The sequence below is a fragment of the Aquarana catesbeiana genome, linkage group LG02 (assembly GCF_042186555.1).
Source record: "Aquarana catesbeiana isolate 2022-GZ linkage group LG02, ASM4218655v1, whole genome shotgun sequence".
NCBI lineage: Eukaryota > Metazoa > Chordata > Amphibia > Anura > Ranidae > Aquarana > Aquarana catesbeiana.
In genome coordinates, this window is record NC_133325.1 from 67,372,697 (window position 1) to 67,386,950 (window position 14,254).

The 14,254-nt window shown below is 42.7% G+C and overlaps 1 protein-coding gene across 1 annotated transcript in view; it reads left to right on the forward strand.

Moving 5' to 3' along the window:
* HEPHL1 (hephaestin like 1) overlaps nucleotides 1-14,254 on the forward strand; it is a 132,982-nt gene that overhangs the window by 79,812 nt on the left and 38,916 nt on the right. The window contains exons 8-10 of the mRNA XM_073613013.1: nucleotides 3,356-3,487; nucleotides 6,288-6,502; nucleotides 7,622-7,766. Coding sequence (XP_073469114.1) covers nucleotides 3,356-3,487; nucleotides 6,288-6,502; nucleotides 7,622-7,766 — 492 coding nt within the window. The remainder of the gene's footprint in view (nucleotides 1-3,355; nucleotides 3,488-6,287; nucleotides 6,503-7,621; nucleotides 7,767-14,254) is intronic.

Below are 14,254 nucleotides of genomic sequence, written 5' to 3' on the forward strand. Positions count from 1 at the left end.
ACCGTTTGCTGTAACTGCCTAACCACTTCAGCCCTGGAAGGATTTACCCTCTTCCTGACCAGAGCACTTTTTGCAATTCGGCACTGCGTCAATTTAACTGACAATTGCGCGGTCGTGCGATGTTGTATCCAAACAAATTTGACGTACTTTTTTTCCCTACACGTAGAGCTTTCTTTTGGTGGTATTTGATCACCACTGCGGTTTTTATTTTTTACGCTTTTTTTTTTTTAAAAAAAGAGCAACAATTTTGAAAAAAAAGCAATATTTTTTACATTTTGCTATAATAAATATCCCCCAAAAATATATAAAAAACTATTTTTTTTTTCTCAGTTTAGGCCAATGTGTATTCTTCTACATATTTTTGGTAAAAAAAAATCACAATAAGCGTATATTGATTGGTTTGCGCAAAATTTATAGCGTCTACAAAATAGGGGATAGATTTATGGCATTTTTGTTATATTTTTTTATTAGTAATTGCTGCGATCTGCGATTTTTATCGTGGCTGTGACATTATGGCGGACACATCGGACACTTTTGACACTATTTTGGCACCATGGCATGATCAAGGGGTTAAGTGTGTCCTAGGGAGTGATTCTAACTGTGGGGGGATGGGCTTCCACTCACATGACAGCGATCACTGCTCCCGATGACAGGGAGCAGTAGGCAGAACGGGGAAATGCCTTGTTTACAAAGACATCTCCCCGTTCTTTCACTCTGTGACACGATCGCGGGCACCCAGCGGACATCAAGTCCGCGGGAGCCACGGTCACGGAGCACGCGAAGGGCGCGCACACCCACAATGCCGCTTCTTAAAGGGGACGTACCTGTACACCCTTTTGCCCACCCGTGCCATTCTGCCGACGTATATCGTCGTGCAGCGGTTGGGAAGGGGTTAAAAAGTGTTAGCTTGATTTCAGCTTCAGTTTGTTCTTCAAGTCCATATAAATTTGCTGGTTTAACACTACCCTGTCTCCATTTAGGCAGGTGCAGTCTATTTTTCCCACAGCAGGTGGCACTAAATCACAGCAGCATTACAGAGAGGGAGAAAGTCAAGAGGAACCTAGTTCCTCTATGGTTTCCTGGATCAAAAGGGCATCCAATTGCTCCCAACTTTTTGAGATGGGACTGAGCGACACCTATCAGAAAAAGTATGCAGGCATAGGACACACCCCTTGCCACACCCCCTTAAAGGAGAATTGTACAAAAAAAAACAAGATTGGTTAAAACCACAAGTGCTTTTTTTTACCACTACTATTCCTTTATATTGTTTTTTGGGAATTTAATAATGCAGCAATTTAGAAATCAGATGAAAGCTTTAGCGCTGGAAAACACTTTTTGATAGATAAAAAGTGCATTTTATATACATCTATATAGATCAGACCAAAATGAGGGACAAATGAGGAGGAAAGAGGGGCAGAGGGACATTGCTCCAAATCAGGGACAGTCCCTCAAAATCAGGGACAGTTGGGAGCTATGCAATTGGATGCTGTTGACTCTGGTGGCCAACTTGGGTTAGGCAGAGTCTTTTGAAGACCCTGGCAACTGAGTTGGGCGCACATTGTATGTGTGGCTAGAGTAGGGACAGGTCACCCGTTCCATCAGGGACAATGCTTAGCGTCAGGGAGAGGTCCCTGAGGAGTAGGGAAAGTGGAGGGACATGCCATCCTCCTGGAAGCCTCCCCACTTGGGTATGGACCGGCCAGGCCATGTTCTGCTCCTCGAGACAGACGCTGTCAGCACACCTGTGACCTCCTGCTCCTGATTCATCGCTGTTACATCCTGTGAGTTCTCTCGGTGAGGCTGCCTTCCTGTCTGGCTTGTTGTGTATTGCTGACCTTTATTACAATATGTTCCTGTTCTCTGCATCTGTTTTCGGCCGCTGCACCACACTGCACCTACCCACACTGACATTGCTGCTGTCCGAAAGGTGTCTGCTTTACTACTTCATTCAGAAAACCGACACCCAGAGACAGGAAGTGAGTTACTGGCAGGATCATCAGGTGAAATAAAGGGAAAAAAAAGTCTAAAAAAGAAAACAAATGCAGATGGATTGGTAAACTGCCATAAAAATAAATTTTTGTTTTGGGGTTTATTACTGGTTTAGGCTGGCCATACACAATAAGATTTCACTCTTTCAGCCCCCTGGACTGACTGAAAGAAATCATTTGTGTCCCCCATCCATACTAAACAGCGTGCATAGGCGAATCTGCGCTGCAGGCTATTGTATTCTGACAGCTGTCACCTGTGGCTGTCGGAATACTTGAACAATGCCTGCATCTGAATTCATACAGGCGCTGTTCTGCCTAGTTCCTTTAACAAAGGTCTATTTAAAAAATCAACTTTTGCAAGTTTTGGATAGAGTAGGGAAGGGTTAAAACCATACCTTCTTTTTGCTGTGTTTGCCCTATTGGGAAGATTTCCCTTCACTTCCTGGCCCAGAGACACAACAGGAAGTCTCTCAAAGTGATGGGGGAATGCCTCCCTTAGACAGTCGTCCCGAAAACAGTTGTCCCAATTAGAAACATTTTCTAACCCCTCTTTGCATCGGGACACACTTCAGAATGTGTCAGACTTACATTTCTGCATGTGACCCAGTGGCAGAATTTCCAGGGTCGCAAAGGTTGCACTTGTGACCGGCGCTGGCGTTCGGCCACTGTCTGTGGCACTGATGAAGAGGCACTAATAGGCAGCACTGATGAGCGGCACTGATGGGCACTGTTAACGGCATCAATGAGCACTGATTGGCACTGATAGGCGGCACTGATGGGCATTGATAAGCGGCATTGATGAGCATTTATAAGCGGCACTGATAGGCAGCACTCATGGGCACTGCTAGGCAACATTAATGAGCACTAATAGGCAGCACTGATGAGCGGCACTGATGGGCACTGTTAACGGCATCAATGAGCACTGATAGGTGGCATTGATTGGCACTGATAGGCGGCACTGATGGGCATTGATAAGCGGCATTGATGAGCATTTATAAGCGGCACTGAGAGGCAGCACTGATGGTCACTGCTAGGCAACATTAATGAGCACTGATGGGCGGCTTTGATGGGTACTGATAGGTGTCACTGATATCTTAGTATCCCAGATAGATAGATCTTAGGCATTGATGAGCACTGATGGGCATTGATAAGCGGAATTGATGAGTACTGATAAGCGCCATTTATTAGCATTTATAGGAGGCACTGATAGGCGGCATTGATGAGCACTGTACTAGTAGATAGATAGATAGATCTTAAGCATCTCAGATAGCGTCTTACCGCCCATATACTGTACCTGTCGGATGTTTCCTTTTATAGTCCCATGTGTATAACATTGAAAATGTATTGTTTTCCTCACTTTATTTTAGGTCCAGTGATTAAGGCTGAAGTTGGAGATACAATTGTTGTTGTGTTTAACAATATGGCTGACCAGAACTACAGCATCATGGCCCATGGTGTGTCTTTTGGTAAAGACTCAGAAGGTGCTCCGTATGAGGATGGTAAGCTATTATATTATTGTTTTATGAAACCTACTACAAAAAAATGGAACCAATAAATGTTGCACCAGAAATACTGTAAAATACAGCAAAACCTTAAAACAAAAGAAACTTTCTTACAACATACAAAAAGCTAAATTGCTCCTACATGGTGTCTAGAAATTCAGCAGAGAGACTTTTACTTTCGAGTCCCCAAGACACATTCTGTAAGACGCCAGAGGATTTTACCCACCAATATTGATTCATAAAAATAAAATACACATTGTTTGGATTGACGCTTAAAGGAGCAGCATCCTTTTTAAAATTCCAACACTTCCGGGATCAATTTTCCTGTTGAAGATTCTCAGCAGACATTTAAAGGAGATCTCCACAAACTATCTTTGGCAGCGTTCCGTCTCCATACAGTTCTCAAAAAATTGTTCCCAGAGGGTGCTACTGTTAGCTCAGTGCTTCTACGCATTCTCCACTACCTGTCCCTGCTATTTACTGAATAAGTCATTGTTATACAGGATTTATGTAGCACTAAAGTTTGTGCAGCGATTTACAATATAAAGGGAGACATTACAGTTACAACACAATTCAACACAAGAGGGTTAGAAGGGGTTTGCTCTTGAGAGCTTACAATCTAAAGGCTAAACGCACACTGGACATTTTGCTTACTCTCCTAGATTCCTTTTTTCCCAGCAGCAGTGTTCTGGCAGAAAAAATGCTCGACATTTGTAAACTTGTTTAACATGTTATGGCGTGTTTGGATGCATCAAAAGCTTGGTCGTTAATTAATTTCATTGGCCAGAATAATAATTTTTTTTTTTGGCCATTGAAATGAATTAATGCTCAAGAGCTAAATGCGCCTAGCGTTTATGCACATTTAGATGCGTCTAGGTGCGTCAATTGTTTTTACAGCAAAAACTCTGCTGCCCCTGCATGCGCTGGCAGTGGTTTTTTTTTTCTGCCTCTAAATGCCCCTGCCTTTAAACCAGGGCGTCTCAAACTGATGGTCCTCCAGCTGTTGCGAAACTACAAGTCCCATGAGGCATTGCAAAGCTGGCAGTTACAAGCATGACTCCCACAGGCACAGGCAGAGGCATGATGAGACTTGTAGTTTCCCAACAGCTGGAGGGCCGCCAGTTTGAGACCCCTGCACTCATCTAAACGTCTATGTGTTCATGGACAAGTAGGGTTTGATTGACTAAAACTGGAAAATCTGGTGCAGCTGTGCATGGTAGCCAATCAGCTTTTCACTTCAGCTTGTTCAGTTAACCGCTTCAGCCCCAGAAGATTTTACTCCCTTCCTGACCAGAGCACTTTTTGCGATTCGGCACTGCGTTGCTTTAACTTAAAAGTGCGCAGCCGTGCAATGTTACACCCAAACAAAATTGACTTCCTTTTTTCCCCACAAATAGACATTTTTTTTGGTGGTATTTGATCACCTCTGCGGCTTTTATTTTTTGCGCTATAAATAAAAAAAGCGTGACAAAAAAAAAGCATTATATTTTACTTTTTGCTATAATAAATATCCCCCAAAAATATATATAAAAAATAATTTTTTCCTCAGTTTAGGCTGATATGTATTCTTCTACATATTTTTGGTAAAAAAAAATCGCAATAAGCGTATATTGATTGGTTTGCGCAAAAGTTATAACGTCTACATATTTATATATATATATATATATATTATATATTTAGATTTTATTATTATTATTTTTTTATTAGTAATGGCGGTGATCTGCGATTTTTATCGTGACTGCAACATTATGGCAGACACTTTTGACACTATTTTGAGACCATTGTAACTTATACAGCGATCAGTGCTATAAAAATGCACTGATTACTGTGTAAATGACACTGGCAGGGAAGGGGTTAAACACTAGGGGGCGATCAAGGGATTAAGTGTGTCCTAGGGAGTGATTCTAACTCTGGGGGGATGGGCTACCACTGACATGACAGCGATCACTGCTCCCTGATGACAGGGAGCAGTAGATCTCTGTAATGTCACTAGGCAGAATGGGGAAATGCCTTGTTTACATCTCCCCGTTCTGCGGCTCCGTGACACGATCGCCGGGACACCAACTGACATTGAGTCCACGGGTCCCATGGGCACGGTCATGCTGTACACGGTGGGTGCGCACACCCACTAGCCCCGCCCATTAAAGGGGACGTTTAGGTACACCCAATTGCCCACCGCTGCCATTGTGCCGACGTATATTGGCGTGCAGCGGTCGGCAAGTGGTTAAGCTTTGATAAAAAAAAAAAAAAAACTGTAAGCTCTTTGGTTTGTATGCAGAGCTGCACCAGATTCTGCACTCTCCAGTTTTAGTAATTCAACCCCATAGGCTAACATGCAGGGGTGTTTAGAGGCAGGAAAAATAAAAACCGCCAAACACCCCTAGGAGCAGCAGAAAAAACATCCATTGTGTATGGGGGCATAATTATTATACAGAATTTATAGTGCCAACAGTTTGTGCAGATCTTTTCAATATAAAGGGTGATCTACAGTAAAATACATTTCAAGACAAGACAAGAAGGTTAGGAGGACCATACAGTTTCTGCAAATGGTGGCCCCATACACTTTCATTACAGCATTGCAGTCATTTCATAAAATAGCAGAAAGCACAAGGACCAGAAGAAGCTAAAATATTATAATATCATTATTATTATAATATATTAGTAATATTACTGCTGCACTCTGCGCCCAGTTTTCCTCAGCATAGAGGTTCATATAATTCATGAAGCTCTCCTTCAATGGTGTGACAACTGGTAAAGCCAAAGTGAAGGTTCTTATTTGAATTTTTTTCTTCGGAAGGGAGCAATAAGAAGGGAGGATCCCATGTTGGACCTGGGGAGACGTTCACATACACCTGGAAAGTGCTAGAACAAAATGGACCTACAAACATCGATCCAAACTGCCTGACTTACCTGTACTACTCTGCAGTTAACCCAGTCAAGGACACGAACTCTGGACTGGTGGGACCTCTGCTGGTTTGTAAGAAAGGCTTCCTTGGTCCTGACAACACACAGGTACTGAGAATGAGGGTGCTAATGCTGTCTGGGGGTTTAAAGCAAATTTAAAATAAATATATTTGATGGCTGCAACTGGGGTCACGTCTTTGACCAAGCTGAAGTATTTAATTGCGGTGGTGGTTGAGGACCTGGCTGTGCTGTCTGATAAAGCTGCTTTGAGCAGCAGAATGGCTATACAGGGCTACAGTTTTTGGCAGACAGGATACTCTATATCAGCCTTTCTCAACCTTTTCAACACAGAGGAACCCTCAAAATAGTTCTCCAGTCTCAGGGAACCCCTTCTAAAAAATTAGAAATCTACAACTCATGATACATTAGTGTGATGGTCAGTGGGAAGAATGGTCCTTACACTTGTGGTCATTGGGAAGAATTACCTCCTTACACATAGCTAAAAAGATCAATGGTGTCAGTGGGAACTTATCCAAGAGGCAGAAATGGCCCAATGCTGAAGAAACCCCTAGCAACCTCTGGAGGAACCCTGGTTGAGAATCACTGCTCTATATAGATATATTAAAACTTGCCAGGTTACACATAGTGGAGAGGTGATATCGTAAGTTTGTTCTGGCCTGGCACAATGTGAGTGCAGTCCAGTAGTGGAATCGGGAGGGGAGACAATGTTGCTTTGGGCACAGTTCAAGCCAACCATGCCTAGGGTGGGTTTGCCCTTATAGTGCAAGTTCATACACATTCTTCTTTCTCTCCCTAGCTAACTAATAAAGATTCAGATGCTTTATACTGCCCTGCCTGTTCAGAATTTGATCCTGTTGGTAGTCGTCAGCCTCTGCCTAGCTGCATATGTGCGGACATTGGACATTAAGAAATATTTTCATTAGCTTACAAAGAGGCAGGCAACCTATTAACTAATGCATGTGGGGGCTGTCAGGATGAAATGACTGTTGTCTCCTGGCAAGCCATGCAGTGTAAAGCTACCAAAGTATGCTTCAGAAGTTTTTTGTCTTCATATATTTGGTGAAGTAGGGGAAGGGTCATATGGAGCTTTGTACTTTAAAGGTGCACTTATCCTTGAAGCCTGGATTATATAAACTAGCAGTTAAATATACCTATGTATACATGCAATCTATACTCGTTAATTACACATGGCTTTTTTTCTTCAAGGTACAGATAAATAAAGAGCTTTATTTGCTTTTTGCAATCTTTGATGAGAACCTCAGTTGGTATTTGGAAGAAAACATTGCCATGATTTCAGCAGACCCGGCAATTATTGAAAATGACGATTTTCAGGAATCAAACAAAATGAACGGTAAGGTACTTAATGGAGGGGGGTTGGTTACAAGCCAGAAAGAAAAAATATGTTTAACCAGAAAGTGTGTTGATCTCTGTCTGTGCTATCAGTACATATACAAGAGGGGGCCTCTAAGTATATGTACCGATAGCACAGACAGCCTAACGTTTTTTTTTTTTCTTTTACATTTTTTTAACTACCCTGTTGGGGGGCTTTCATGAAATATCAGTGTTCTCAACAGACCCCTAATGTCTTACATTTAAGACTGAGAAAGAGACTAAGGACAGGATGGAGGTGCAGATGCTAGGACTGATCCCCCTGCAGTGCAGCCGGAGGGAGGGAGAGGAGGAGAAGCCGGAAACACTGCAGGGGGAGGAACAAGAGGATTTGTATCTGTAATATAGCAGTACAGCTGGTCTTTCTGCTTGGTAGGTGCCTTGCAAGAGGGGTGTAGGGGCGCTGCCCCCCCCCCCCCTATCCATGCGTCCGGCCCCCTAATCTACATGTGGGGCGCCAGACGCATGGATTCCAATCTGGGTTTTTTTTTTTTTTTTGAAGCATGCGATTAGAGCCTGAGTCTCTAATAGGCTTAAAAAAAGGGTGGGCTCAGGGCGCAGAGCACTACACTCTGAGCCCACCCAGTTGTGTGACAATAACGCATGAATATTTATGATGAATATAATTTTTTATTCATCATATTATATATAATATATATATTATTTATAATGAATATTTGCTATTGTCACACTGATTCTCCTCCTGGCCAATCAGGAAGCGGGCCCTGAGACACGTTTCTCAATTGGCCGAAAGGAGTAGTGATCCGATTTACCTAGGAGGAGGAGGGAGGAGACGCACGGCCGCCGTGATGCAGAGGACCAACTGACCCACCAGCTGCCAAGTCCGATCCTCCGGGCCCCTCCATGTAGAGTGCTGTCATCTCCTCCTTGAATCTCCCCTGTGTCAGTACACACCGCGCACTCCCCAGTGACAGTGATTCCCCCCCCGCCACCGACCTTAGCAAGTTGGTATCCCTGGCCAGCACACAGAAAGAGCCGGGGGGGGAGGGGGTCAGTGGTCAGGTCTGTCTGAAGCCCCAACCCCCCCAACCGAGCTGCCATTGTGCCCTGCCCCCCCCCCCCCTTTTGAATTAATAGGACAAGGGCCTGGTATGGGAGGGCAGGCTGTACTGCCTTATCATCGGCCCTGGTGCACAGAGTGATTAGGGTGTGCCCATGCACATCTGGCACACCCTCTGTGCATGCTAATGGTTAAGACTCAACAGTGTATATGGGCCTTAAAAGGTAGATTGTGAAGAAAATATTGATAAATAAGGAAACATACACTATGGAATTACACTAGCAAATAATTTGAAGGCTCATTCAAACGGGTGTGCATTCATATGCATTTCTAAATGCATGTAAGCGGTATGATTCACACCGTTCATTTACTTTCATTTAGATGCATTCAGTTTGGCATGCAAACAGATCAATTTAGGCCCCATACACAATGTACGTTTAGGAGGCTCTGGTATTTAGGTGTTGGGGCGGAAGGCACAGATCCCACATCCAGCCTTCTGTCAGCAGCTGGTCAAATGCAAAGAGAGGCTGACAGCTGCTGTGGTTGTGGAGGGTGCACCAAGCGGTATGAACGCTTAGGGTACTATGCACCCAGGGACGAATGCCCAGAACGCCAGCAGTCTGTACAGGCATTCATCCCTGGGTGCATACTACCCTAAACAGCTGCAGCAGCTGTCAGCCTCTCATTAAGTTTGACAGGCTGCTGACAGCAGGGCTGGATGTGAGGCCTGTGCCTTCCACCCGCACCTAAATACCAGAGCCCCATGCATTGGGGCTAAACATGCAGTGTGCATGGGGCCTTAGAGCGGTATTAAAGCGGAGTTCCACCAAAAAGTGGAACTTCCGCTTATTTGCTTCCTCCCCCCTCCGGTGTCACATTTTGCCACCTTTCAGGGGGAATGGGGACCTGTTTTTGACATGTCCTCTTCCCCACTTCCAGGAGACCGTGCCGTGACCCGTTCTCCCGGAAGTTCGGCCCCCCTCCTCCTTCCTCCTCCAATCAGAAGGCGCAGCGCACTTCACACATGCGCAGTAGGGAACCGGGCGTGAAGCCAAAAGGCTTCACTGCCAGGTTCCCTTACTTGGAATGGTGGCGGCTGCACCCGACAGTCGATCTGAAAATCGGCTCGGGGTGCTGACATCGCGGGCTCCCTGGACAGGTAAGTGTCCATATAGTAAAAGTCAGCAGCTGCAGTATTTGTAGCTGCTGACTTTAAAATTTTTTCCCCAGGCGGAACTCTGCTTTAAGCCCAAAGCCAAAAATGTGATTTATAACAGCTTACCAATCATTAGATGTGGTGTCTGCATTCGTTTTCTCTTTTAGGCTTTTCTCTCTTGGTTTTCCCCTGATAATCTGGCCAGTAACACACCTCCTCTATCACGGTGTCTCCACTCTGGATGAAGGAGCACAGGGGACACCTTTGGACAGCAGCGTTGTCAGTCGGAGGAGGCGAGTGTTAACTGTATCGGCAGATTTAGATACACTAACAAATTGAAGCCGAACGCCAGCTAACACTTTATAAGCAATTACAGTGACCTTTTTGTTACTTTTAGGATATAAGTTTTTCATAAATAAAAGCTGTTCATTGTAAGCACCCCTGCCAGTTGCAAATGGTCTGTTTCAACTATTTACCTGCTACATGTGCAGGACAGCTTGTTCTATTGAAAAACAACAGACTTACTGGCCAAATCACCAGGTGAAAATAAAAGGAAGAAAATCTAAAAAAAGAAAACTAATACAGTCACCGCAGTAAAATAATTGGTAAGCTGCTAAAATCTACAGGACTGTCCCCCCTTTAGCTCCTTCCCCTGTGTAGGTCTCTATAACGGACGCCTGATCACTTCTGTTGTTTTTTTGCTATCGGGTGTAATACTGCTTTAAATGCAGGAAGTATAACATTTCTTTATACTCGCCTGCTTTCAAATAAAACAAACTTAAATGTAAAGAATTGAGATAAAATGGATTTGAGAATGTATTTCTTGATAGGATTACACCTGGGAGTTCCTCCTGTACTTCTCTAAACCCCGAGATGGAATTGTGTCGCCCTCTGCTGTAAACTTTCTGCACTACAATAAATGAAACCTGCATCATTATATATATTGCTCATACCCTTTATTTAAAGAAAATCATTTGGTTGCCACTTCTGACCTTCTTCTAAAAGTGCTGCTTGTCTCTGGAATAACAGTGCAGACCAGGAGAATCAGAGTGAAGTCATCACACTAAATTATATACTTTTTTCAAGTCCGTCATTCCGTTCTTCTGTTTCAATGCTTCAATGTTGAAAGTGCATTCATCAATAAACATTTATTAAAGCTGCACTTTTGGTAACTAAGTTGACCGATTAAATATACATAGGGAGTTGTTTTATCCGCTAATAGATTTGTATTTCTGTGCATGCAGTACTGAGATTTGAACAGCTTTGCTCCACAGCACTGCCCTGTCTGGCAAGGGAGGGGACATAATCTTTCTCTGCTAAGGGTTCACGTGCATGTCTTCTCTCCACCCCAACCGTGTAAGTGAACAGTGAATAGAGCAGAAGCTTACTGCGGAGCTCAGCTCTCTAGTGCTCTGCTCTCTCCTCCGATCAGCATACTCTGTGCACTTGTACTGCTTCTCCCTGCCTCTCTCTAAGCTCTGTAGTACAGACTGTACAGGGACTAAAGGTGGCCGATACCAAGTCAAATTCACATACTTTGCCTATAAAATAACTCATTTAATGATAATAGATCTGCAATAATTTGTGCGCCTTTATATCTTCATAGATATCAGCTTTATAGTGTCTGAAATATATAAAAAGTATATAAAGCAGTAAGTGGTCTACATATAAAGCAGTAAGAGGTCTACATATAAAGCAGTAAGAGGTCTATATATAAAGCAGTAAGAGGTCTATATATAAAGCAGTAAGAGGTCTACATATAAAGCAGTAAGAGGTCTATATATAAAGCAGTAAGAGGTCTATATATAAAGCAGTAAGAGGTCTACATATAAAGCAGTAAGAGGTCTATATATAAAGCAGTAAGAGGTCTACATATAAAGCAGTAAGAGGTCTATATATAAAGCAGTAAGAGGTCTATATATAAAGCAGTAAGAGGTCTACATATAAAGCAGTAAGAGGTCTACATATAAAGCAGTAAGAGGTCTACATATAAAGCAGTAAGAGGTCTACATATAAAGCAGTAAGAGGTCTACATATAAAGCAGTAAGAGGTCTACATATAAAGCAGTAAGAGGTCTACATATAAAGCAGTAAGAGGTCTACATATAAAGCAGTAAGAGGTCTATATATAAAGCAGTAAGAGGTCTACATATAAAGCAGTAAGAGGTCTACATATAAAGCAGTAAGAGGTCTATATATAAAGCAGTAAGAGGTCTATATATAAAGCAGTAAGAGGTCTACATATAAAGCAGTAAGAGGTCTACATATAAAGCAGTAAGAGGTCTACATATAAAGCAGTAAGAGGTCTACATATAAAGCAGTAAGAGGTCTACATATAAAGCAGTAAGAGGTCTACATGTAAAGCAGTAAGAGGTCTACAAGTAAAGCAGTAAGAGGTCTACAAGTAAAGCAGTAAGAGGTCTACATGTAAAGCAGTAAGAGGTCTACATGTAAAGCAGTAAGAGGTCTACATGTAAAGCAGTAAGAGGTCTACATGTAAAGCAGTAAGAGGTCTACATGTAAAGCAGTAAGAGGTCTACATGTAAAGCAGTAAGAGGTCTACATATAAAGCAGTAAGCGGTCTATATATAAAGCAGACCCCCAGTAATGTATTCTGGATGATAGTCTGGTCCTGAGGACCCATCAGACTCCAGGGATGTGTTCTGCATGGCCTCTAAATAAAGCCTGATCCTGGGGGGCCCTGCACTGGGAGAAAACGTACACTCTTATAAATGTCAGTGATGGTAAATGTAGATTTTAGCTTACGATTGATGTAAATATTAATGTATATGTGATCGTCTATACAGTCACCAGTGGGCATTTGTAGTAATCTGAATGGGCACTCTTGTAGAGAGTATGAATAGTGCAGTCTTACTTCTTAGAGAGGTATTCATTTTCATTATTTACTTGTTACATAGTTAGTCAGGTTGAAAAAAGACACAAGTCCATCTAGTTCAACCATAAAAAAAAAAAATATCATACAATCCCATATACCCAATCCTATACCCACAGTTGATCCAGAGGAAGGTGAAAAAACCCCATAAAAGCATGATCCAATTCGCTACAGCAGGGAAAAAAATTCCTTCCTGATCCCAGAGAGGCAATCAGATTTTCCCTGGATCAACTTCACCTATAAATATTAGTATCAGTTATATTATGTACATTTAGGAAAGAATCCAGGCCTTTTTTAAAGCAATCTACTGAACTGGCCAGAACCACCTCTGGAGGGAGTCTATTCCACATTTTCACAGCTGTTACTGTAAAGAAACCTTTCCGTATTTGGAGATGAAATCTCTTTTCCTCTAGACGTAAAGAGTGTCCCATTGTCCTCTGAGATGACCGTAAAGTGAATAAATCAACACCAAGTTCACTATATATTTATACATGTTGATCATATCCGCCCTTAATCTCCTCTTCTCAAGAGAGAATAAATTCAGTTCCTCTAATCTTTCCTCATAGCTCAGCTCCTCCATGCCTCTTATTAGTTTGGTTGCCCTTCTCTGCACTTTCTCCAGTTCCCCGATATCCTTTTTGAGAACTGGTGCCCAAAACTGAACTGCATATTCCAGATGAGGTCTTACTAATGATTTGTACAGGGGGGCAAAATTATCTCTCTCTCTCTCTCTGGAGTACATACCTCTCTTATACAAGAAAGGACTTTGCTCGCTTTGGAAACCACAGCTTGGCATTGCATGCTATTATTGAACTTATGATCTATCAAGCCTGTAGACTTTACCTTACACATTAGCCGTGTGTGGGGAATTGTGTCAAACGCTTTTGCAAAATCTAAATATACCACGTCCACAGTCACCCCTCTGTCCAAGGCATAGGTGTGCGCAGCCTATTGCATTAGGGTGTGCACCCCAAAGCTCATATGTGTGCATATACTGTATATATAGGGCAGTAGGGCAATGGACAGTGTCAGAAGGGCAGAGATTGGTGTCAGTAATTTATTTTTTATATATTTTTTATTATTACTTTCTTACAATTGTATAATTTTTTACAAAAATTTTTTTACAATTTTTTTTTATTACTTTTTTTTTTACAATTTTTTTAGGAGCTCCATTGGGGGGCTTTGGTGAAATATCACGGGTCTAAACAGACCCTGATGTCTCACTTTTGAGACAGAGAAAGGGACTAAGGACAGATATTCCCCAGTCCCTTTCTCTGAAGCCAAGCAGCAGGGGAAATGTGCCCAGCACAGGGTGATTAGGGTGTGCCCAGGCATACCTAGCACACCCTGTGTGCACGCCTATGGTCCAAGGCTTTACTTA